Genomic DNA, 25,354 nt, shown 5'->3' on the forward strand with positions numbered 1-25,354 from the left:
AACTCTATTCTCACTAATAAAAGAGTTACAAATTGCATTTAACGCGCATATTTAGTTAATACTTTGCATATAACTCTTTAGTTATATATATATATTAGATCAGTTTGAACAAATATATGTATTACTCTCATCAAAGTCTTATCATATCTGTACAAAAATGACCAAACATTTTTTAGTCACATATACTTTACAATAAAATTAATATCTTTCATGGAGGTAAATTTTAATTTTATATTGCTATAGTCTGGAACTATAATAATGTATTTTTTTCCTTCTTTACTGTTATATAAATGTAGATAACTCATGTGTTAGAAATGTATATAACTAATATGAATTTAATATAAGTTAAACAAGTTATTATGTTGTATTTCACGAAACTGTGCACATAAAAATCAAAAAAAAGAAAAAAAAAAATACACCAGTTATAAAAAAAAATTTAATTGCAGTACAAATATAATACCAATACTTTCTATCTTTCTCAATCCAAAAATGTATTCCATACTACAGAAATTATATATGTATATTACTCACATAATATTTAGCTAATGCATAATTAAATATTAGTACTAGATATATGAATAATATACCCATATGTATTTAAACACTAAGATTTGGAGCACTGCATATTATGACCTGTTTTAAGCTTCAATATAATAATAAACATCTAGAATTTTTTGCATTATAAATATACAAAAATAAAGTATCATGGGACCATACTAAACATGGTTTCATTATATTCGTGTGTAATAGCTAATTAAAGGGAAATTAAAAATACGAGGGTACTCGGGTAGAAAGTACACCTTGTTTGTCATTTCTTCTTGCATGTACATAAAAATATAATAAAGTAATTATTTACTAAAGCATATAAACATATTCATTTTAACATCTATCATAATATAATAGTTTTCCTTTTAATTCATGTTCACATTTAACTTTATACTCGTTGGCCGATTTTTATATGCTGAATAAACATAATATGATAACCCTTAAAAAGAATTCGTATATCGAACAGAAACACGAATGAAAATGTATCTCATCAGGTCATATGCAATATTAGATTTAAAAACGATTCGTCATTGATGACAAATAAAATTTATGCAATTTCTTGCATTTTATGCTATGATTCTATACACAATTCCATTTAAACAAATAAAGATACTAATACAAGATACCGTGTTTTATAACGGTTTTATTACATATTTTATTTAATTATACCAATATTAATAATTGTATTTAATACGTAAGCAAACGATGTACAGTGTTGACTTTTACATATCGCAAACCCACAATGAAATGTGAACGGCTGTGCACGAAATATAAATATTATTTCGATCTCTAATACTAGGCGCAGATAAATATATTCTTAAAGCCAACAGTGATAAATTTTGTTTACAACTTCAAAACTGATACAATTATAAATTAGTTCTCTATACGTGAAACATATATATAACGCTATCCAATATTTGGAGTCAAAAAATATCAATTAATTCTAGGATTAAATACAAAAATCGATTGAAGTCAAATTCGCTATATAATCATAACTTACATAAAATAATCGTTTCATTACAAAATATTAGCCATGAAAAGATTTAATACTGAAAATATTTTTGGTCCCTATTATGTCGGAGCACTTAAAATTGTTGGAAATTATACTTTTGTATACACATTCGCTAAATAAACAAATAATAAAAGTTTGACAAATAATAAAAAATAATAAACTTCTTGACATATATTTTGTACAGCACTAATTTGCGAAAACGAGAAAAGACAAGTTGCGTTTGAATTTGATATTCTTTGCCGATATTCTTTACATTAGAATCATCAAAGTATCAACTATACTTAATTCTCCTATAAATAATGTATTCATAATTTTTTTAGTGATAGAGAAACAGATCGCAAGCGTTTTATGATCTTTCTCTTTTATCGTTTAAAGCACCTTTTGACTTTCCTCCATACTAATCAATATGCATCAGTTTGTATATTAAGCATAGTGGACACATTTTGTGTTTAAGATTAACATAGGTATTAATGTTAAGCCACATATATTATGCTCAACTAATATTTCTGTGCGTTTATCATGCAATTTAATATAAACCTTTACAAACTTTACTTCTTTTTATTTATATATACATATATAATATGTATCACCAAAACTTAATTTCAATTTTTGGAATTTAAGATAAATTATGACGAGAGATAAAACCTCTGGAGTGCATAAACAGCATAGCACTGAATCATTAACATACTGCATCTTTATCATTTAACATTTTCATTATCGTTAACGTTATTATTATCTATACGATTGCTGCATACATTTTGATTCGCTCATAATGCAAATTATTATCAAACTTATGATCTTACAAATTACGCAATTGTAAACGCAACAAAGTCACAGATATGATGCAATCAAAGTTTACGAGCATATTAGCGAATTTTTATACGTTTTCTGTTTATTGTAAGGCAGCCTAACTCGGTTTGAAAACCATTTATCCATCAATAATCGACACTCTATCTATACTTGTAACCTAATCATCTCATAATAATTTAACTTCAGTAGAAATATGTTTTTGTACACCCAATATGTGTATCAACACTAATATTACATCGGTACCGCCTCATCCTCTCCCGCCCTCCCTTTCTCTCATTTCGGATTTTACGGAGATTCACAGAATTTCATTGTGACTAGACTTATTTGGACTATTTAATAGCCTTTCTTGTATAAAATATGGCTAATTATACCAACAACAAGCTACAAAAGAAATTTCCTCCGGAAAAAACTGATCATAATTTCACTCGCAAAAAATATATTGCATTGATAGCACCTGATACAATTTATTTTTAATTTCCGTCTTAAAACTTTTTCTCCTATCTAAGTTAAGTAATGCATAGTAAACTTTCCAAACATAAGAAAATGTATATTGTTACTATGATGATATGTACTGTTTAACCATTTGAAGCACAATTGGCCATTTATATAGGTCCTTTTTTACTATGGTATTTGGATAGAAAATTTATCTTTTATACAAAATTAAAAAATGAAACAATTTTTCTTTTCGTGTTACTTTTTTATGCTTCAAAAGGTTAAAGTAGTATAATATGACACTGTATGACGGTATGTGTACAGAAAAAAACGAGATCAATAACGTTCACAGCAAACTAATCTAATGAAAGAAAAATATCTTTGGTTTAGAAATAAATAAGCAATATGAGTATTAAATAAAGTATTAAAATAATATTAAAAAATGAGCTTCTTTTAAAAGATATGCAAAAACTATCAATAAGAAGAAAGTTATTGTCTCGTGGAAGTCGAGCGAAATCAGAATAGAAGTATTTGAATACGTCACAAAATTATACAATGCAATATATAACATCCCCATCTTTATTTTTTAAACTTAAGGTGTCAAATGAAAAAGTTTTTTACGAGTGTAATATATATATATATATATATTATATGCATTATTATATATTATATATATGCATATATATATATATATATGCATAATATAAAAAATTCTCGTTTTTAGTTGGCAATTTTTTTTAGTAATAAACTGTTGAAAAGTATTAGCAGATAATATACCTTTCTTTAAAATCTATGTGAATTATATTAACTTATACATTTATGTATATATACCTTGAAACAATATAAATATATCTTCATATTGTTTCAACAATACAAATATTGAAACAATAAAATCTTTTTTTTTTCTTCCTAAAAGTACTTTATATATGTTAATTCCGTTGTGTACTCTTTTTTTTGTAATACAAAAATACAAACAATCCTGTTTAATTGTAAATGCATTATTTATCAACTAGCATTAGTCCATTCTCCTGTTTCCTTCAACGCTCTATCTGTTAATCTTTCTATTTCAGTCAAAAGCTGTTCAGTCTCTAAATCAACACATACCATATCGGCTTCTACCGGATCCCATTCTAAACTATTTGGTGTCGACACCCTAGACCAAGGAGATGCTGTCAAGCTAGAGGGTTGGCTATTATTTACTGATGTTTGAGTTATAGAACCATCTGTACTCTCAACTTTTTCATCGTCTATAACTGGCAGAGGCATTCCTAAATATACAATGATTTTTTTTCCTTTTATATCTTGTAAATGTATAATGTATATAACTTTAGATGTTCATAATTAAAAACATTCCTTTACCTTCATGTTCCCATTCCAAATCTAATGATGAGCCAGGAGTGGAAGAAACGCATGTTTGTTGTTTCATTAATGTTCTTGCATCAAGAATTTGAAGTGGAGTATCTAGACCAGAACTAATAAAATATTTTATTGCAGTTAGTTACTGTTTTGTAGTGTACTGTTTTAGTGATTCAGATAGGCATTATACCTTGTAGAAGCATCATTCCTAGAGTTTAATCTGGCATATTTATTAGTACCCTTTGACCATGCTCCATCTTCCAATAATTCCAATGTTACAGGAACCCCATGTTTTTTCTACAAATATATTATAAACACTGGAAACATTTTCTTGATAATAAGAAAGTAATAATTAAATGGTAACACTGAACAATGTAATTAGAATCAATAATCACATTAATAAATAGACTTACTATGCTCAATAAAATATAAAAAATATTCTAATAGACTAATCCATTTACCTTGAACCGGTTTAAGGAGAGAAACGATAACAGGCTATCCAGGAAGCATAACAATGAAGCATGTAATTAATACAACAAAAATTAAACATTGCCCTAAGCTCAATACAATTTCTTACGTTTTTGATCCTCTAGGTTGTTCTGCATCTCCTTTGTCATCTATAAACTACAAAAAAGTAATTATAAATATTGGCAATATAATGAATGACTTCATTATTTTATCATTAGCAGGATCATTAAAATCTTCAATCAACTGCAAAATTATATGTACCTCAACTTGTTCGTCTCCTTGGTAGGACATACTGGTGTGTCTTTGATAAAACCTTAAATTCAAATATATACTACATTAAAAAAAAGAAATATACATAATATAATGATGAAAACAGGTACATTTAACAAAAATTAATAGACTGTTGATATTTATATATTTATGAGAAATTGATAGTTGCAAAAATATATAGAACGCATATAATATACAAAACTATATTAAATATCCAAAATAAAGTGCTTATTTAATAGGTAAAACAAATCTCTATTTAAGATTAATTTCTTTAGCTATATTCATAGATATATAAAGTTGAATAAACATCCATAGTCTGGAAATGAATGTCAGATGAAGATACCTAAAAAGATGCATTTTTATTTTGAGATAAAAGGTACACTTCTAACCTGTACGATAAGGAGTCTGTAACTTTGGAAATGCAGCGGCCGAAACAGGCCCCCATGACCTGTTAACACACGGCGTATCGCCGTCATCTAACTGATGTAGGTGTTCAAATACCGATATTTAATTTTCACGTAATACGTGAAGGATAATGGGAATAAAAAATGATGTTTCATACGAAAATAAGGACAATATCAAGCGCGATTCATCTCCTTCGAATACAATGCATCGTAGCAGACCGTAGCTTCGAGCATCTGTCAGTCGCATAGCATACTTGAATGTACTCTTTTCCGCTGGAGTTTTATTTAACACGCTTGCGTCCAAAAAACAAGTTCGCCAACATTCCAAAAACGAGAAAGGATCTCGTACTTAAAACGTACTCGCTGTACGTTTATCTACGTGTAGACAGTAAAAGAATATTCAAGATTTCGTCGAGTTCTTTTCATTAAGTATTTGTGCTTAAAGTATATGTTCGTTTAACAAATTCGTCGGTTCAAAAAGACAGTGGTATGATTAGTATAAAGTAGAAAGGGTTGTGTCATTACTTTATATATAGTTTTATAGTTCATGATAAATGAGGGAGCGTTTAGTATTTGGCAAACGGTGACCGTGAATAGGGATTGACTAATGTTTCTAATTTTCTTTTATCGTGTGAAACAGATATCTGATCATTTTCAATTGGTATCGTTTGATGGAATTTTTTAGAAACTATTAAATCGCGGAATTATGTCTATGTGTACGATCGGATAGATTGATTCAGAAATAAGATTTTATTTTATTAAAAAAATATATAATTACTGTAGCAGATCAATAACTGGATATTTTTAACTTTCAATCGAGGTCAAAGAAGATTCGTCACTGAAATATGCTTTTAAAAGCATGAAGGAGATATATACACGTTCACTATGAATTTTGTAGCCATATTTACTTCGTTACTTGTTATGTTAATTAGTGTGAAATATGGATTACCGATATCGCCATATCCGAAGTTGTTAGTAATATCATATGATGCATTCAGGTATTTTAGATGTCATTACTTTTTAATTTTTACTTGTATGTAAACGATCGTTTTAATTGAATAATTTTTTTCTTTCGTAGATATGACTATTTTGACAAAACACCATTTATGAATGAACTGAAACATAGTGGCACATATGCGGATTACATGATGAATATTTTTGTGACAAAAACATTTCCTAACCATCATACAATGGCCACAGGATTGTATGCAGAAACACATGGAGTTGTAGATAATGAATTTTATGAACCTGCTTCAGGAAATACAACAAAATATTCATATGATTTGTATCATTATGATAATAGAATTCTTCCTATTTGGGTATGTAAATTATGACACATAAACACATATATTATTTTTGTCATCATACTAGTCATATTTATTGTATTTTATACATATTTTATAAAACTACTTGGTATGTTTGTTTAGACTGTTAACCAAAATGCTGCTAGACAAAGAAGAAGTGGCACAATGATGTGGCCTGGTGGCATTTATGAATATCAAGGAATCGCCCCTACATTTGCTCAGGTATATATCTTTGACTATACTTTATTGGAAATATATAATTATTAGAATATGAATAATTAGTTTTTAATTATATCAGAATTTTAATGAGACTGTACCTTGGGAAGAAAGAATTGATACCTTGATATCATGGTTTGTACATCCTATATATCCAATAAATTTTGGATTATTATACATTGAAGAGCCAGATTATCATGGCCATGTGATTGGAATAAAAGGACCTCAATTTGATGATATTCTTAGGAAGTTAGATAATATAACTAGGTATCTTTACAGTAAGATAAAATACCATGGTTTACATGATCTTAATGTTGTTCATTTGAGCGATCATGGAATGGCGTCTGTTAAGTTAGACAGGATAATAGATCTAACAAAGTATATTAACAGCTCTGATTACAAATTTGTTGGTACCTCACCAGGATTACACATTTTTCCTAATCCTGGTATGTTGATTCATCATATGAACTATTAAGTTTGTTTAAGAGATTAAGAAATTAAGAAAATAAACAAGTAAATTTTTTAGGTAAAGAAGAAATGATTTATCAAACATTGAAGCAAACAGCATTGAAATTGAGGACGTTTAGAGTTTTCAAAAGGGACGAAATTCCTAAGAAATATCACTATGGAAATAATACTCGCGTTGGTCCTATCTTTGTCATTGCTGAAATTGGATATGCATTTCAAAATCTCCTTGATAACATAGAATATTATAAGAAAAAGTTCAATATTACAGGTATAATATGATTCATAATAAATACTAATTCAAGTATGTATTAAAAATTAAAGGTATATATTAAATTTTATGGGATATTTATGTTTAGTAACCAGTGATTCAGAATTTGGTCTTCATGGCTATGATAATGAGGCTATAGGAATGCATCCTTTCTTCTTCGCAAATGGTCCTGCATTTATACCTCAGTGCAAACTCAAACCTTTTAATAATCTAGATTTATTTCCGCTATTTTGTGAAATACTCGATCTACAATGTCCCATAGGGAATGGTACTATATCACATCTAACCAAGTGTCTTAAGAAACATCAACAGTCTATCATAGGAACCGTGATGCTGCAATCGATAAGTAAGTAAACGTTATGCGTCATTGTTATGCACAGTTATTTACCATCTTCTATTTGTTCAGTTCCCGTCACTACATTCTGTGTGGTAGTTGGAGGAATATCCATAATACTGTATAGGACGAGACAGCAAATAAAAAAAGAATTTGGCAAGTAAGTCGAAGTATATGTTATTCCTAATTTGAAGAGAAAGTTAAGTTACTAACTTGGAATTTTTTGATAAATAATAACTATAAGAAATGTATTGGATTTCGGATTTGGCGGAAATTGAAGTTTAAGAAGCATTTTAATAATACAATATTGATATTTTGATTTTTCAGGAGATATATTGTGATGGAGGCAAAAATATCAAGCAATGTATGAATTTTCATATTGCATAAAGATAACAAAATGAATTCAAAAAAATGACGACACCGTAATAAGAAATAGCATCGTGACGAAGAATACATAAACATAATTTCACTTTTTATAAATAAAGTTATATTGTTTCAAACTTTTAAATATAGCAAAACGTTTAATTAGAATTTCAATCTTTTTAAACAATTATGATTTTAGAATTAATTTTAACACTTAACACAACCGAATAAGGAGATCTCTTCCCTCTGTGAAGTACATTGCTGCGTGATCGAACGGGGAGATCTCCCTTTTTGACTTCAGCAATGCGTTTTCTTTTCCTCTCCTTTTTTTTTTTTTTTTTTTTTTTGTTATTATCAGTTATTGTTTATCTTGAATTCTTCCCAATTAATTGGGTCACTTTTTCTGCTTTTATAACCTTATAAACTGGTGTATTTTATGATATACTATAGGTGTATATTATAGTTTAGTGGTATTAAACTCAATTGAAAAATTACACTATCAGTTATGACTAAATAAAATTATAATCAAACGATCACACTAAAAAAAATTTTAAAATGCATTATGAATTTTTAATTTTACGTTCAAGTCGTTTTATTTATCTTTAGTCATTTTTAATGCTTTTAATTTTACCTATATTTTTTTGTACTTTTAATATATACTTTTAATTTGATGTCTTGTATAAACAATATGTGAAATCGTTAAACAAAATCATTACCACATGATGTAATTGATCGCTTAAATAATTTTTAGATTTCTTTGTTTTTTAAGTAATGAATATTAGTTCGTGATACTTGGAAAAATGCGTGGTAGACAGTGACTTATATATAGGTGACCTATGCATTGCAATGAGAAACGTATAGCTCGCTGTGGTGCGCGAGGTTGACTAAGTGTTAATTGTATCATACATATGTTTAAATCCGTGCAAGGACATATGTAATGTTGAACTAGTTAGTATTAGGAAATTATTAAATATGAATAGTACGTGAAAAGTTGTAATGTAATAACTATCAAAGCATAATAAGAATGAATTCTCTAGTAAAAAACGAAAGCTAAATTTCTCATTTATATGTTTACAAAGAAATCCATAATAAAAAGGAGTTGCTTCCTAACACCTCTCTTGTAATGCCAATGTCAATAATAACAAGGTTCGACTTTTTGTTTTTAGAAGAATACTGGAAGATTTGGAAGCACAGTACCATTGGGATGAAAATCACGATATTGAAAATGATACTTGCAAGTAAATTTCCAAAAAATTTGTTTTCAAGTTTTTGCTTTCTATTTCACATTAAAAGAGAGGGCTGCTTTCTTTTTCTGCAAGACAAAACAAAAATTCTGAATCTCGTATTAATATATCATGTTAATAATTTATTTCTCTTTTCAGATTAAATAATTTTCCAGATTTATTCGTAATTTCATGCTACGCGAAGAATAGACTTTCATATGCATATAAAGGAAATATTAAGTATAGAAAAACTCCTTTTCATTGTAGGTGACATATACTTCATTTATTGCGCGGTTGTATGTATTTTTGAATACATATAAATGATAAACTATTCCTGTGATAAAACAGGAAGCAGAATTGATATCTTTGAATGTCTTTAAATAATGTATATAAACCTCTGAACAATCAGTCATCATTAATTGGTGTTTTAGGTGTACACACATATTTATTAGATGTTCCATAAAATGTACTTCCTGTACGAATTTTTTCTTCCAAATTTTACGATACTGTCTTATATAATAAATGTATGTATTAAACGTAATATGAATGATTCGAAAATTGCTTCGAACGACATTAATTGTCTTTCTACTTATAACAATACCGAAATTACACGTAAAACTGGAAGAATACTATGCATGAGTGAATTATTTATTGTTTTAAACCAAATCATAACAGTATAATCAGTATGCTTAGTATTATCCTAGAAATTACATTCTAACATAATTTATTCTATAAGCAAGATATTTCACAAAATTCAACTTACAGATCAAACTTGCCTATTATAATATTTGTATCTGTATCTGTATCAGAATTGTATGTAAACAAATCAGTAAATAAATGTTATCTTAACATCATCGTCTCTTTTCTTTCATCAGAATTATAGTAGCAAGTACCCATTCTTTTAATTTGTAACACAACGAGATAGCTTTACAAAGATTCCGTGAATGTGGCAACGAAGGGAATTAAAATATTCGTGGGAAAATACACAGAGGTATCACGTACTATTCGCTGTTCATTGGTTTTTGATAATTCCGTGCCAACAAATCAATCGCTTTTAAGATCAATTAAAGTTGCACGTGCCACACGAGCAGCATTTATCGTACAAGTAACTTTTATGTGATGTGTTACGTGCAAAAGTTTTTATTTCTGTTGTGTACCACGTTATTTCTATTTTGTGAATTTTAGTAGTACAGCCATTGATAATGTGCGATAAAATGTGCTATATAATTGATAATTGTAAGTAATAATTGCAAGTGAAGTGACAAGGTGATGGTATAAATAGGAGCCTAGGAGAAGTGTATCTCTGTTCTTCAAGAATAGTGAGGTAAGTAGGAACCGATATACAATAAGATTCGAATTTATATAGAGGATTTAGTTCTAAATCACTGAAATTCCTTTCTGATGTAAATTCAACTTATCTTCTTTTATTGTTGTCAGTTCCACGTTCTTTCAATTCGTCACTTCTTTTATTTCAGGACAATGTCGGGCTTCAAGATGCTGTTTCTATGTTTGGCGTTAATTGTCCTCCTGCAAGCATTGGTTCACCAGGCGTCTGTTGAAGGTTTGCACTTTAAGTTGTCTTTTTCCATGTACGGTCCCATGAAATTTCAAGTTTCTGCTTTCTATTTCACATTAAAAGAGAGGGCTGCTTTCTTTTTCTGCAAGACAAAACAAAAATTCTGAATCTTATATTTCAGTATGGTCCCATGAAATCATGTCGACTTTACGATGATATTTTTCTATCAAGGATCCAATTATCACTGCATAGCGAACAATACGTACATACAATTATCTACATATATTCGTCCTTCCGGGTACCGCGCAACAATATTCCAAAGTTCGAGTCGATCGAGAATCAAAAAAGTAACTTGTATCTTGCGCAGGAAACTACGCAACGAAGTTTATACGAAGGCACATACGTATCCTTCGCTGTATTTTCTGAAGAATTAATCGATGATAACATTACTTGATATAAAGTAACATAGGCGTTCTATCGTAGCAAGAACGTTTATGATTACGTTATTTCGAGGTCTTAGGATTTACTGTGTATCTAGAAGAACCGAGACAAGAGAACATTAATCAAGATTTCACATTTGTATAAGCTTCCAAGCTTTTTATTTAATGACTTTAATGAAGTTAGTTATAATATAAGAATATTCCAGACACATACTTCATATTTTCTATTTTCGTATTGTCGTTGTGCTAATAACTATATGTTATAGTATAAAAATAAATATCTACGTTATTAAGACGAATAGAGAATCTGCAATGATGGGAGAAGCGTGTAGTCGGACTGTATACGATGTGAGCAAAGTATCAGGAGTAATGGTTAATATTGTATAAAGAAGATAAAACATTATTATGAAAAGTTTGAATCAACTCGTTAACCAGAAAAGTATAATAATTTTTTCTTCTGTGAATGTTTTATAGCAACCTCGTATGGCCCCTTGCGTCCACCACACTGTGGTTTTAGCAACGTTACGCATACCAGGGTGGTTGGTGGTAAACCAGCTAAACTTGGTACGCTTCATCTCTTTCTTTCCGATTAATAATAAGCGATTTACTGCGAAGAATGAACTTTAAAGGCAGCATATTAAACAGTATATTAAAGTACGTTTCAATTACAATAAATAATAACTTCAATAAATTACTTATTAATTTGGATTATTTCTTTCTTTTATTTCATGTTAGGAAGGCTATCTTCCTATTTGAAATTAAAAATCAACATAAAGATAATGGACGTGGATAGCGATCAAAAAGTGTTCAGGAAGAAATTACATATTTGCACTTTATAGTTCATTATAGTTTAAGTAGAAATTATATAGAATTATCTAATAATTCTTATTCCAGTGAAGTCAAAATTTAATTTCTTTCTTAATCAAATTTCTATTTGAGAGTATTTATACGTATGTAGTTATCCAATGGATAACAATAGTTTCTAACTCATCACGCGAGAAAAAATTATGTATGTTTACAACTATAACTATTGCGTTTTAGGTGCTTGGCCATGGATGGTTGCATTAGGGTTTCATAATTATAGATGGCCAAAAAAGGATCCGGAATGGAAGTGCGGAGGTTCCCTGATATCGGCTAGGCATGTTTTGACAGCAGCACATTGTGCAATACACCGTTCATTGTACGTGGTTCGTATCGCGGATTTAAATCTAAAACGAGATGACGACGGAGCGCATCCTATTCAAATGGGAATCGAATCTAAACTAATTCATCCTGATTATGCTTTCCCGAAACACCATGATGATATAGCTATTCTTAAATTGGAGAAGGATGTATCATTTTCGGGTAAGTCGTTAAATATTGCTGAGTTTCTAATATTTATGCTATTGAGTATTACTAAACTATCGTCTCTTTCAATTTCTTATCATAAAACATGTAAAATTCTTCCTCATACTTTTCGTAATCCGTTTTCTTCGCTATCATTTATTTCCTTATTTTTCAGAACACATACGTCCCATTTGTCTCCCCATAGAGGAGTCCCTTCGAAATAACAACTTCATCGGCTATAACCCCTTCGTTGCTGGATGGGGAAGATTAAAATATAGTAGGCGATACTAATTTTAGAATAAAATTAAGCAGTTCCAGTCTTAAATGTCTTTCTCATTTTCTTCATAGGAGGACAACTAAGTAATGCATTAATGGAAGTACAAGTGCCAGTGGTTAACAACGACGAATGCAAACGTGCTTATAAGGACGCTTCTGATACAGTAATATGCGCCGGATACGCTAAGGGTGGAATGGATTCTTGTCAAGTAATTAAATTACAGATGTAATATAAATTATACGGTGTCTGAAGACCGTCAATTCGAATCAACATCAAATCGACGTCTTAAACATTAAAAATGATAAATACACATAATTTAATAGTTTTGTCCATTTCTCACGTAACATTACGGTATTTAATCTCATTTCTTTCGAATCTTAGTTTTACTCAAAATACATGTAATACGTACATCATAAAGTGAAAAATTTCAATACATAAAGTAATGATAAATTATTACTGTATATAAGTATAATTTCAATATAATTCGATTGAAATATTTCAACTTTGATTAAAAGCTTTAAACATTAAAATCAAAAATGTAACGATCGTTTCAGGGTGACAGCGGAGGACCACTGATGATACCACAAAATTCCACCTATTATGAAATAGGTGTTGTGTCTTATGGTCATGAGTGCGCTTTACCTAATTATCCTGGCGTTTACACTAGGGTCACGTCCTACCTCGACAGCTTTATTCTCCCAGCGTTGAAATAATATAATTATTAGTGTTTGCATAAATATGATTTTTCGTGTACGAAAAGTAAAGTTGGAATTTATTATTGGGGTGATTAGAGGCAGCCCAAATTTATATTGGTTTGTACGTCACATATTATAGCCTTCAAATTCACGAAATATAACTTTGAAACGACACTAATTTTTTACACACGTTACACCTGCACGACTTAGAGATATAAAAATGATATTTTTTAATTTCTTAATTAAATTTCACTAATTACATTTTTCCCGCTCCTCCTTTTTGGTGGTAATAATAAATCAATTTTAGCAAAGATTTTACAAATTTTGTTTCTGATGTATCAAGCGAATGATTAAATATTCCGCTTAAGACGTATACTTCTTGTATATACATACAAAATTGCCGAATACTTGGAAACGTTGCATAAGATAAATAGCTTCCGGAAGTTCGGACACAGACAGTGTATAAGATACAAGGTAAGTGTCGCGTCTTCAAAAACTATTTTTTATTCGTAAAAAAATGTCCTATCTACTCATGTAATCACGTGCATCCCCAAAACTTTACTTATGCTTTTATCATTTTCCAATTGAATACACTCTTTCTACATTATTCTTAGCTAGACGTAAGAGAAATTTCCATTCAGCCAAAGGTATACTTACGCATTACAGATACCTACGAGACATAAATTCCCAAACTATTATGACAAATAAAAAACCTTATACTATTAAATCTGTTTGTATTTTGTTGCATGAGAATACATATGTACATTACCTTTGTATCCTCTTCAACGCTTCAATATTGCGCATATAAACTGTATTTTATACAGATTTTGTAAAACTACTTTGTATGTTTGTTTAGATTGTTAATCTAAAGGCTGATGTACAAAGAGGAAGTGGCATAATGATGTAGTCTGGTGACGTTCATGAATATCAAGGAATCACTCCACATTTTCTCAGGTATATATATATATATATACATATATTTGACAATACTGTATTTAAAATATATGATTGTTAGAATGTGAATAATTAATTTTTAATTCTATCAGAATTTTGATAAAACTATAGCTTTCGAAAGAAAGAATTGATACCTTGATATCATGGTTTGTACATCCTATGTATACAATAAATTTTGGAATATTATATAATGAAGAACCAGATCATCATGGCCATGTGATCTGAATAAAAGGACTTGAATTTCATGATTTCTTATAAAGTTAGGTAATATAGTTATATTATCTAGTTAGATATCTTCATAGTAAGATAGAATACCATGGTTTATACGATCTTAACATTGTTCGTTTGAGTGATTATGGAATGGTAACTATTAAGTTAGACAACGACAGATGCATTTTCTCTGACGTAAAAGATCTGGTAATAATAAATCATAACTTAGAATATTTTGATTAGTAGCATCGTAAGTTAGTTGCTCGATTCCGGAAATGTGGCAACGAAGAGAATTCCATTCCAAAAGGTCTTTATGATTTACGTGATTGGTTTCTGATAATTCGGTGCCTAGAAATCAATGACTTTTGAGATGAATTAAAGTTGCACATGTGAACACGAGCAAACAGCTTTCGCCATAAACGTAACTTTTATGTAATGTTTTACGTGCGAAAGTATATATTTCTGTTACCACGCTATTGCTGTTTTGTAAATTTTAGTAGTACAACTATCGGTAATGTGCGATAAAACACGCTATATAGTAGATAATTGTAAGTGAAATGACAAGATAATGGTATAAATAGGTACTTCGACGAAAGTTGGTACAAGTGTATTTTCGTTTCTCAGGAGTGGTGAGGTAAGTAGGAACCGATATACAGTAAAAATTGAATTTATATAGAGAATTTTGTTATGAATCTTCTTATGTACGTATAGAAACGTGTTTTAATATTTACCAGTGTGCAGATTTTTCTATTAAATGTTATCTGAAATCGATGATTTTTCTATTTGTACCTTTCTTCTAATTTCCTTGTAGTCATCTTACTAACTCAACAAAAATCAACGTTAATTTTACTAAAGCATTATGGTGCTTTTTAGTAATTTGCACAAATGAAAGTTTCAGAGCGACGAGTTTGATCGTTCTAGTGTTAAACTAAACAATTTTCAAAAGTGAAATTACACAGGAACTTATGCCGATAATATTTGTCATTCCTATGAGCTATTTCGCGCGATCTTGCTTCTTTTCCAATATAAATTCAATTTATCGTACGAACTAAGTCTCTTTTATTTTTATCACTTCAACGTCTTTCTCATTCGCCACAGTATTTCACTCTTTCTTTCACAACATTAGATCCTGGCGTGAACCAAATTTCTATTATTAGATATATTGACCGTTATCAGTCCTGCGTCTTTTCAATTCGTCACTTTTTTATTTCAGGACAATGACTGCCTTCAGGAGACTGTTCGCATGTTTCGCGTTAATTGTCCTTCTGCATCCATCAGTTCAAGCGGGGCGCACTAAAGGTTTGCACTTTAAGTTGTCTTTTTCCACACTACAGATTGCAGTACAGTCTCGTCACATAGCCTTCATGCAGTTTCGAAAATTTACGCGTTTGGTAATTATCAGTGAAAAGAACGAAGTCATGCTTGACCACATAAAATCAAAAGGAACACGTTTGATTTTTTATTTTCGGGATGGTCACGAAGTTAATGGTCACGAAGTTAATGGTCACGAAGTTAATGGTCACGAAGTTAATGGAAAAATTCCACTTAACTATTCACCTCTTCTCCGGTTTTGTTTCTGAAAAATGCTTCGTTAACTTCGCGAATATTCCAACGACTGGCTTCACGTACAAAACAAGCGTGATAATCAGGATAAACGTGAAACAACCAGCGAAGACGAATTAATTCATCACTCTACTGTCAATTCTCTAAATATAATAAGTTCTTCCTCTGTAAATGTTTTATAGCAACCTCGAGTGTGCCCTTGCGTCCACCAAACTGTGGTTTCAGCAACGTTACGCATACCAGGGTGGTTGGTGGTAAACCAGCTAAACTTGGTACGTTTTATGTCTCTTTTTCCTATTAATCTTTCCGGTTAATTAGAAGCGATATACTATGAAGCATGAACTTGAAAGGCACTAAACAGCATATCAAAGTACAATATAGACAGAGATCAAGAACTGTTAGGGGAGAAATTATATGTTTGAACTCTAGAGTTCCATATAACTCAAGTAGAAATTATATGGAAGTATCTAATAATTGTTACTACATTAAAATCAAAATTCAATTTCTCTTTCAATCAAATCTCTATTTGAGAGTATTTGTACGTATGTACTTATCGTCCTTGCATGATCGAAAATCGAATGCATAATAATAGCGTTTAACTGATTAGGCGAGAGAAAATTATGCATCTGCGTAACTATGTCTATTGCATTTCAGGTGCTTGGCCATGGATCGCTGCATTAGGCTATGTTGATTGCGATGACCCAGATGGGGAACCGTATTGGGCCTGCGGAGGTTCCCTAATATCGGCTAAGCATGTTTTGACCGCAGCACATTGCGCAGAATTTTTTGGATTGTACGTGGTTCGTATCGGGGACTTAGACCTAGGACGAGATGATGACGGAGCGCATCCTGTTCAAATAGAAATCGAATATATAATACAACATCCTGATTATATTAACGGTTCACATCATGATGATATTGCTATTCTTACACTGAAGAAAAATGTTCCATTTTCGGGTAAGTCTTTAAATATTATTGACTTTTTAATATTTATGCTACTGGATATTACTGAAGTATCATTTCGTTAAATTTCTTACTGTATATGTATATTTTGTTATAAAACGTGTAGAATTCTTCCTTATTTTCCTCGCCCCTCGATTTCTTCACTATGATTTATGTCCTTACTTTTCAGAATACATACGTCCTATTTGTCTCCCCATAGACCAGCCCTTACGAAATAAAAACTTCGAGGGTTACCATCCTTTCATTGCTGGATGGGGAGCGGTAGGATATGGTAAGTAATACCAATTTCATAATAAAATAAAAATTGTTCTAACTTTAAATGTCTTTTTCATTTTCTTCGTAGGTGAAGATTTAAGTGATGAATTACTGGAAGTACAAGTGCCAGTGATTAACAACACCCAATGCAAGAAAGGTTATTGGCCAATTGATAAGACTCGTATCACCACAAAAGTAATATGCGCCGGTGAAGAAGGAAAGGATAGTTGTAGGGTAATTAAATAAATTACCATTAAATAAATAATTTACCATAAATTGTACAGTATCTGATGATAAGTCAATTCGAATCAACGTCACATTGAGTTCTTAAATATTAGAGATATTATTAAAGTTAACTTAAGACTTTCGTCCATTTCTTACACATCATTATTATATTTAATCTAATTTCCTTCTAATCTTAGTTTTTCTCAAAATACATATGACATATACATTATAAATTGGAATATTTCAATACATAAATTAATAATAGATTATTACTGTATATAAGCATAATTTCAATATAATGCGATTGAAATATTTCAGTAACCTTGATTAAAAATTTAACGATCGTTTCAGGGTGACAGCGGCGGACCACTGATAATACCACAGCAATTCACCTACTATCAAATAGGTGTTTTGTCCAGTGGTCACAGGTGTGGCACTGCTAGATTTCCCGCTGTTTACACTAGGGTCACGTCGTACCTTGACGACTTCATTCTGCCAGTGTTGGAAAATTATTAGTGTCCCATAAATATCATTTTTCGTGTGCTAAAAGTAAAGTTGGAATTTATTATTGTGGAGATAAGAGCCAGTCCAGACTTATTGTTTTGTATGGCACTGATTATAGCCTTAACATGCACGAAATGTTACTTTGAAGCGACACTACTTTTTTAGACACGCTATAGCTGCACGACTTAGAAATATAAAAATGATAAACAAACATTAATTAAATTACTTTTTCCGCTTCTTCTTTTTTGATGGTAATAATAAATCAACTTTCGCAAAGCTTTTATAAATCTTGTTTCTGATGTATCAAGAACATATTCCATTTAGAACGTATACTCCTTGTATGTATATGCAAAATTTCGGACTACTCTGAAACATTTTATACGATAGAAAGCTTCCGGAAGTCCGGACGCGGAGAGTGCATAAAATACAAGATAAGCCTCGCATTTTTCAAAACTATTGTTTTTCGTTGAAAATTTCCTGTCTACTCCTGAAATCACATGGATCCTCGAAATTTTACTTATTCTTTTATCACTTCCCAATTAAATACACTCTTTTTGCATGATTAGCTATATGTAACAGAAATTTCCATTCAGCCAGAGCTATACTTACACATTACAGATATTTACAAGACACTTTAATTCCCAATCTATTATGATGCATAAAAAAGTTTATAATGTTAAATCTATTCGTATTTTATTGCATGTAAGTATAGATATACGTGACGTACATTGCCTTTGAACGTGCACTACCATTACCCCATTGAATGCTTTAACATTGCGCATATTTACTGTATTTTATACAAATTTTGTAAAAGTACTTTGTATGATTCTTCAGATTATTAATCAGAAGGCTGGTGCATAAAGAAGTGGCACAATGATGTGGCCTGGTGGCATTTATAAATATCAAGGAATCGCCCCTACATTTGCTCAGGTATATATCTTTGACTTTACTTTATTGGAAATATGTAATTATTAGAATATGAATAATTAATTTTTAATTATATCAGAATTTTAATGAGACTGTACCTTGGGAAGAAAGAATTGATACCTTGATATCATGGTTTGTACATCCTATACATCCAATAAATATTGGAATATTATACATTGAAGAGTCAGATTATCATGGGCATGTGATTGGAATAAAACGACTTCAATTTGATGATATTTTTAGGAAGTTAGATAATATAACTAGGTATATTCACAGCAAGATAAAATACCATGGTTTACATGATCTTAATATTGTTCATTTGAGTGATCATGGAATAGCAACTGTTAAGTTAGACAGGATAATAGATCTAACAAAGTATATTAACAGCTCTGATTACAAATTTGTGGGTACCTCACTAGGATTACACATTTTCCCTAATCCTGGTATGTTGATTCATCATATATACTATTAAATTTGTTTAAATTATTAGTAACGGATTAAGGAAAGAAACAAGTAATTGCGTTAGGCAAGGAAGAAATAATTTATCAATCATTGAATTGCTGCCTTCTTTTTCTGCAACACAAAACAAAAATTCTGAATCTCATATGGATGAATGATGTTAATAATTTATGTCTCTTTTCAGATTAAACGATTTTCCGGATTTATTCATAATTTCGAAGAATATGCTGGTATTCAAAGAATAAGGAAAAGAATGGACCAGTATAGGAAATCTCTTTTTCATTCTAGGTGACATATACTTCATTCGTTGCATGGTTCAACGTATTTTTGAACACATGTAACTGAGAAAATTCTTCTGTGACTAAAAAAGGGAGCAGAATTGATACCTTTGAATGACATTAGAAATATTTCAATATACGCACCACTGTCGAAGAATTACAAGATTTTCTTAAAAGTGAGCATAAAAAAAAGGGTAAAAACATTTCTCATCGTGACAGGCATCTATCAATTAGCAGTCAAATGTATAAGTGAAAGGGTCGTAAGATTGATCGTGTTTAGTTTTTGATAATTCTGCGACTATAGATGAATCATTTTTAAAATCAATTAAAATGTCTTACTATGCACTTGTCATACAAGTAAACAGTTTTTATCGTAGAAATAACTTTTATGTGATGTGTTACGTGCAAAAGTTTTTATTTCTGTTATCACGTTATTGATATTTTACAAATTTTAGTACTCGAACTATCAACTTGTAATGTGCGTCTGAATATGCTATATAATACATAATTGTAAGAGAAGCAACAAAATGATGGTATAAATAGGTACATAGAGAGAAGTTGGTACAATTGTATCTTATTTTTCCAAGAATGGTGAGGTAAGTAGAAATAGAAACAATAAGATTTGAAGTTATGTAGAGCATTTAGTTATAAGTCTTCCTATGTACGTATAGAAACGTGTTCTAGTATTTACAAGTATCCACATTTTTCTATTAAATGTTATCTGAAATTGATGATTTTCCTATTTGTATTTTTCCTCTAAGTTGTCTATAGTCATCTTATTAACTCGACAAATGTAAACGTTAATTTTACAAAAAATACTATGGCGCTTTTTAGTGAATTGCACAAATAAAAGTTTCGAAGCTTGTCATTGCGACGAGTTTGATCGTTCTAGTGTTAAACTGAGCAATTTTCAAAAATGAAATTACACAGAAACGTATGTCGATGATATTTGTCATTCCTACGATCTATTTCGCGTGATCGTGCTTCTCTTCTGATGCAAATTCAATTTATAATACGAACTAAGTTTCCTTTATTGTTATCAATTCCGCGTCTTCCTAATTCGCCACAGTTTTTCGCTCTTTGTTTCAAAACATTGCATCATAATGTGAACCAAGTTTCTTTTATTAGATTTACTGTTCGTTCATCCTGCGTCTTTTCAATTCGGCACTTCTTTATTTCAGGACAATGACAAGCTTCAAGATACTGTTTGCATGTTTGGTGTTAATTAGTTTCCTGGATCCTTTAGTTCACACGGTGTCTGCTCAAGGTTTGTACTTTAAATTGTCTTGTTCCATGCACTTCAGATTCTAGTACGACCTCGTCACGGAACCTTCGGGCTATTTCGAAATTTTACGCGTTTGTTAATTATCAATGAAAAGAAAGAAGCTACGCCAGACCACATAAAATTCAAACGATTTTTATGATTTTTTATTTTCAAGATGGTGACGAAGTTAATGGCAAAATTCAACTTGATTATTCACATCTACCTCCCCGATCTAGTTTCCAGAAAAAGCTTCGTTAACTTCGCGAATATTCCAACGACTCGTTTTACGTACAAAATAAATGTGATAAACATTGCATCACATCAATGAGAACTATTGGCGTAATACCTAAGATAAAGGTGCAAAGATATTCTCAGAATTTCCAATGACAATTCTACAGATTTCTAATTTAATGTCACTACTATATTTGAATCACTTTTACCTAACTGTGTTACATACTCTCGCTGAAAATTGTCCTAATTCCATAAAATTGATTGTTTAAAAATTGTCCCGACTTCCTAAGAATTTATTTATCGCAAAATAAAGAAAGTGTTTATTTAAAAAATAAGGTTAAAGATATTCATTTTCTTGCAAGTATGACTAACACAATATCTAAACAATTAAAACTTTATATTTTCACGTCAAAAGTTTCTTCACATAATTATTATCAAGATGATGACTAACTCTTACGGATTAATACGTGTCTGTAGAGCAATCCGGTGAACTTGATCGGCTTTTTACTTCGAAAGTTGAGTAATCGGCGTTGCGTTCTTGCGCATGTCCGAACCGCATAATTGTTTTATTTTAAAATTGTTTGATCCAGAATGTACAACACCGAACAATCAAACAGGCAACTGCCTCAACATTAAAAGATGTAAGCCTCTGCAAGAAATACTGCAGACACAGGGCCATACAGCTACCAATTTTTTACGAAATTCACTGTGCAAATATGAGGGCCGTGATCCGATCGTTTGCTGTCCGAACGATCCAAACAAAAAGAAGAGAGGAATTTTAATAAAAACTGTGTATAAGTATGGACCCTTACGTCCACCATACTGTGGTTTTAGCAACGTCGCGCATACCAGAGTGGTTAATGGTAAACCAGCTAAGCTTGGTACGTTTTATCTCTTCCTTTCCGATTAATAATAAGCGATTTACTGCGAAGAATGAACTTTAAAGGCAGCATATTAAACAGTATATTAAAGTACGTTTCAATTACAATAAATAATAACTTCAATAAATTACTTATTAATTTGGATTATTTCTTTCTTTTATTTCATGTTAGGAAGGCTATCTTCCTATTTGAAATTAAAAATCAACATAAAGGTAATGGACGTGGATAGCGATCAAAAAGTGTTCAGGAAGAAATTACATATTTGCATTTTATAGTTCAGTATAGTTTAAGTAGAAATTATATAGAATTATCTAATAATTCTTATTCCAGTGAAGTCAAAATTTAATTTCTTTCTTAATCAAATTTCTATTTGAGAGTATTTGTACGTATGTAGTTATCCAATGGATAACAATAGTTTCTAATTCATCACGCGAGAAAAGATTATGTATGTTTACAACTATAACTATTACGTTTTAGGTGCTTGGCCATGGATAGTTGCATTAGGTTTTCGTAATCCCCTGAACCCAGATGCCGAACCTGAATGGAAGTGCGGAGGTTCCCTGATATCGGCTAGGCATGTTTTGACCGCAGCACATTGTGCAATACGCAGTGATTTGTACGTGGTTCGTATCGGGGACTTAAATCTAAAACGAGATGACGACGGAGCTCATCCTATTCAAATGGGATTCGAATCTAAACTAATACATCCTGATTATATTCCCAATATACACAATCATGATATTGCCATTCTTAGATTGGTGGAGGAGGTGCCATTTTCGAGTAAGTCCTCAAATATTGTTGAGTATATGCTATTGAGTATTACTGAAGTATCATTTCCTGGAATTTCTTACCGTACACATATATTGTATCATAAAACATGTACTATTCTTTCTTATACTTTTCGTCATTCTTCTTATTCTTATTCTTCAGAGTACATACATCCCATTTGTCTCCCCATAGAGGAGTCTCTGCGAAATAACAACTTCGCGGGCTATAACCCCCTTGTTGCTGGATGGGGAGCATTAAAATTTAGTAAGTGATACCAATTTTATAATAAAATTAAACAGTTCCAGTGTTAAATGTGTTTCTCATTTTCTTCGTAGAAGGACCAGCAAGTGATGTATTAATGGAAGTACAAGTGCCAGTGGTTAGGAACGCCGAATGCAAAAGAGCTTATTCCAAATTTCCTAATGCACCTATCACTGATGGTATAATATGCGCAGGATATGCTCAGGGTGGAAAGGATGCTTGTACGGTAATTAAATTACAGATTTACTACAAATTATTCGGCGTCTGAAGACGCGTCAATTCGAATCAACGTTAAAGTTGTGTACGTTAAAGTTGTTAAACATTAAGTGTTAGGTGCTTTTGTTCATTTCTCACACATCATTATGGTATTTAATCCAATTTCTTTCTAATCTTAGGTTTACTCAAAATACATATAACATATACATTATAAATTGGAATATTTCAATACATAAAGAAATAATAGATTATTGCTGTATATAAGTATAATTTCAATATAATTCGATTAATATATTTCAGTACCTTTGATTATAAATTTAACGATCGTTTCAGGGTGACAGCGGCGGGCCACTGATGATACGACAGCAATTAACCTTTTACCTAATAGGCGCTGTGTCTTATGGTCATGCGTGCGCTGTAGCTGGATATCCTGGTATTTACACTAGGATCACGTCGTACCTTGACAGCTTCATTCTCCCAGCGTTGCAATAATACGATTATTACTGTTCCATAAATATCACTTTTCGTAAATGAAAAGTAAAGTTGGATTTTCTTATTGTGGAGATAAGAGACAGGTCAAATTTAAATTGTTTTATACGGCACAAATTAAAGCCTTAAAATGCACGAAATGTAACTTTGAAACGACACTAATTTTTTACGCACGGTAAATCTCCACGACTTAGGTATGTAAAGATGATAAACGAACATTAATTAAATTTCTACTAATCATATTTATACTAATTTTGATAATAATAAACCAACTCTCTGAAAGTTTCTATAAATTTTTTTTGATGTATCAAGAGCCTGATTAAATATTCCACGTAGAACGTATACTACTTGTATGTACATACCAAATTTCGGATTAATCTAAAACACTTCATAAGATAGAGAGCTTCTGGAAGTTTGGACACAGAGGGTGCATAAAACACAAGAAAAGTCTCACGTCTTCCAAAACTATTTTTTATTCGCTGAAAACGTCCTGTGTACTCATGCAATCCCGTGCATCCTCCAAGTTTTTATCACTTTCCAGTTAAATATTCTCTTTCTGTATTTTTAGTTAGATGTAAGAGAACTTTCCATTCAGGGAAAGGTATAGTTAGAGATTACACATTACACATACTTACAAGACACTTTAATTTCCAAACTATGATGATAAATGAAAAAGTTTATACTATTAAATCTGTTCGTATGTTACTGCATGTAGATACATGTGTAGGTGACGCACATTACTTTTGTATCACCTTTCAATGTTCAAAGGAAAACACTGTCATAGTTGATAAATATATATATTTATATACTATATATATTATATATATATATATATGGGATGTTCGAGACAATATGTATATGTATACATATGTTTATAGAAACAAAAATGCACACAAGAGGCTGCGATAATACATTTTTCTATATTATGATCATACCGACCTTTCTTCTTGCTATTTTCAGTGTTACCGACTTGAATGCGTAGAATAAGATTCTGACACTGAAGGCAGTAATAGGAATTAAAACTACATTTGAATAGATAATTAAGGGGCGGGATAATTAAAATATCATTGAACTAGGTGCGTTTGTACAGCTATCTATAACAATAAGTATTTTACGTTTAATGCATTAGAGATTATCTATGGACTATGACCACGAAAAATTCATTGATACTATTCACT

The 25,354-nt window shown here is 30.8% G+C and overlaps 5 protein-coding genes across 5 annotated transcripts; 4 read left to right on the plus strand and 1 right to left on the minus strand.

The window, feature by feature from the left end:
- Positions 1 to 783: 783 nt before the first annotated feature.
- LOC132909806 (uncharacterized) lies at positions 784 to 5,662 on the minus strand. Its single transcript, XM_060964909.1, has 7 exons — positions 5,284 to 5,662; positions 4,886 to 4,937; positions 4,734 to 4,780; positions 4,618 to 4,651; positions 4,347 to 4,453; positions 4,160 to 4,272; positions 784 to 4,068 (listed from the first exon to the last, which is right to left on the minus strand). The coding sequence occupies exons 1-7, from the start codon at positions 5,337 to 5,339 to the stop codon at positions 3,806 to 3,808; spliced, it is 672 nt and encodes a 223-aa protein (XP_060820892.1). The 5' UTR covers positions 5,340 to 5,662; the 3' UTR covers positions 784 to 3,805.
- Positions 5,663 to 5,718: 56 nt separating this feature from the next.
- LOC132909784 (bis(5'-adenosyl)-triphosphatase enpp4-like) lies at positions 5,719 to 9,300 on the plus strand. Its single transcript, XM_060964876.1, has 8 exons — positions 5,719 to 6,296; positions 6,377 to 6,617; positions 6,726 to 6,824; positions 6,901 to 7,264; positions 7,345 to 7,554; positions 7,643 to 7,900; positions 7,961 to 8,048; positions 8,216 to 9,300. Exons 1-8 carry the CDS (start codon positions 6,184 to 6,186, stop codon positions 8,256 to 8,258), a joined length of 1,416 nt encoding a protein of 471 aa, XP_060820859.1. The 5' UTR covers positions 5,719 to 6,183; the 3' UTR covers positions 8,259 to 9,300.
- A 1,626-nt stretch (positions 9,301 to 10,926) lies between these two features.
- Positions 10,927 to 13,823, plus strand: LOC132909797 (venom protease). The gene is made up of 6 exons (XM_060964894.1): positions 10,927 to 11,035; positions 11,905 to 11,994; positions 12,472 to 12,774; positions 12,932 to 13,033; positions 13,105 to 13,241; positions 13,588 to 13,823. Exons 1-6 carry the CDS (start codon positions 10,954 to 10,956, stop codon positions 13,744 to 13,746), a joined length of 873 nt encoding a protein of 290 aa, XP_060820877.1. The 5' UTR covers positions 10,927 to 10,953; the 3' UTR covers positions 13,747 to 13,823.
- A 1,379-nt stretch (positions 13,824 to 15,202) lies between these two features.
- Positions 15,203 to 19,244, plus strand: LOC132909796 (venom protease-like). The gene is made up of 8 exons (XM_060964893.1): positions 15,203 to 15,313; positions 15,390 to 15,526; positions 16,106 to 16,191; positions 16,638 to 16,727; positions 17,110 to 17,412; positions 17,588 to 17,689; positions 17,762 to 17,907; positions 18,250 to 19,244. The coding sequence occupies exons 3-8, from the start codon at positions 16,110 to 16,112 to the stop codon at positions 18,412 to 18,414; spliced, it is 888 nt and encodes a 295-aa protein (XP_060820876.1). The 5' UTR covers positions 15,203 to 15,313; positions 15,390 to 15,526; positions 16,106 to 16,109; the 3' UTR covers positions 18,415 to 19,244.
- Positions 19,245 to 20,500: 1,256 nt separating this feature from the next.
- LOC132909818 (venom serine protease Bi-VSP-like) lies at positions 20,501 to 24,770 on the plus strand. The gene is made up of 7 exons (XM_060964929.1): positions 20,501 to 20,662; positions 21,248 to 21,333; positions 22,152 to 22,442; positions 22,920 to 23,222; positions 23,373 to 23,474; positions 23,546 to 23,697; positions 24,021 to 24,770. Exons 1-7 carry the CDS (start codon positions 20,655 to 20,657, stop codon positions 24,177 to 24,179), a joined length of 1,101 nt encoding a protein of 366 aa, XP_060820912.1. The 5' UTR covers positions 20,501 to 20,654; the 3' UTR covers positions 24,180 to 24,770.
- Positions 24,771 to 25,354: the final 584 nt, after the last annotated feature.

This window comes from Bombus pascuorum, chromosome 8, assembly GCF_905332965.1.
Source record: "Bombus pascuorum chromosome 8, iyBomPasc1.1, whole genome shotgun sequence".
Lineage (NCBI taxonomy): Eukaryota > Metazoa > Arthropoda > Insecta > Hymenoptera > Apidae > Bombus > Bombus pascuorum.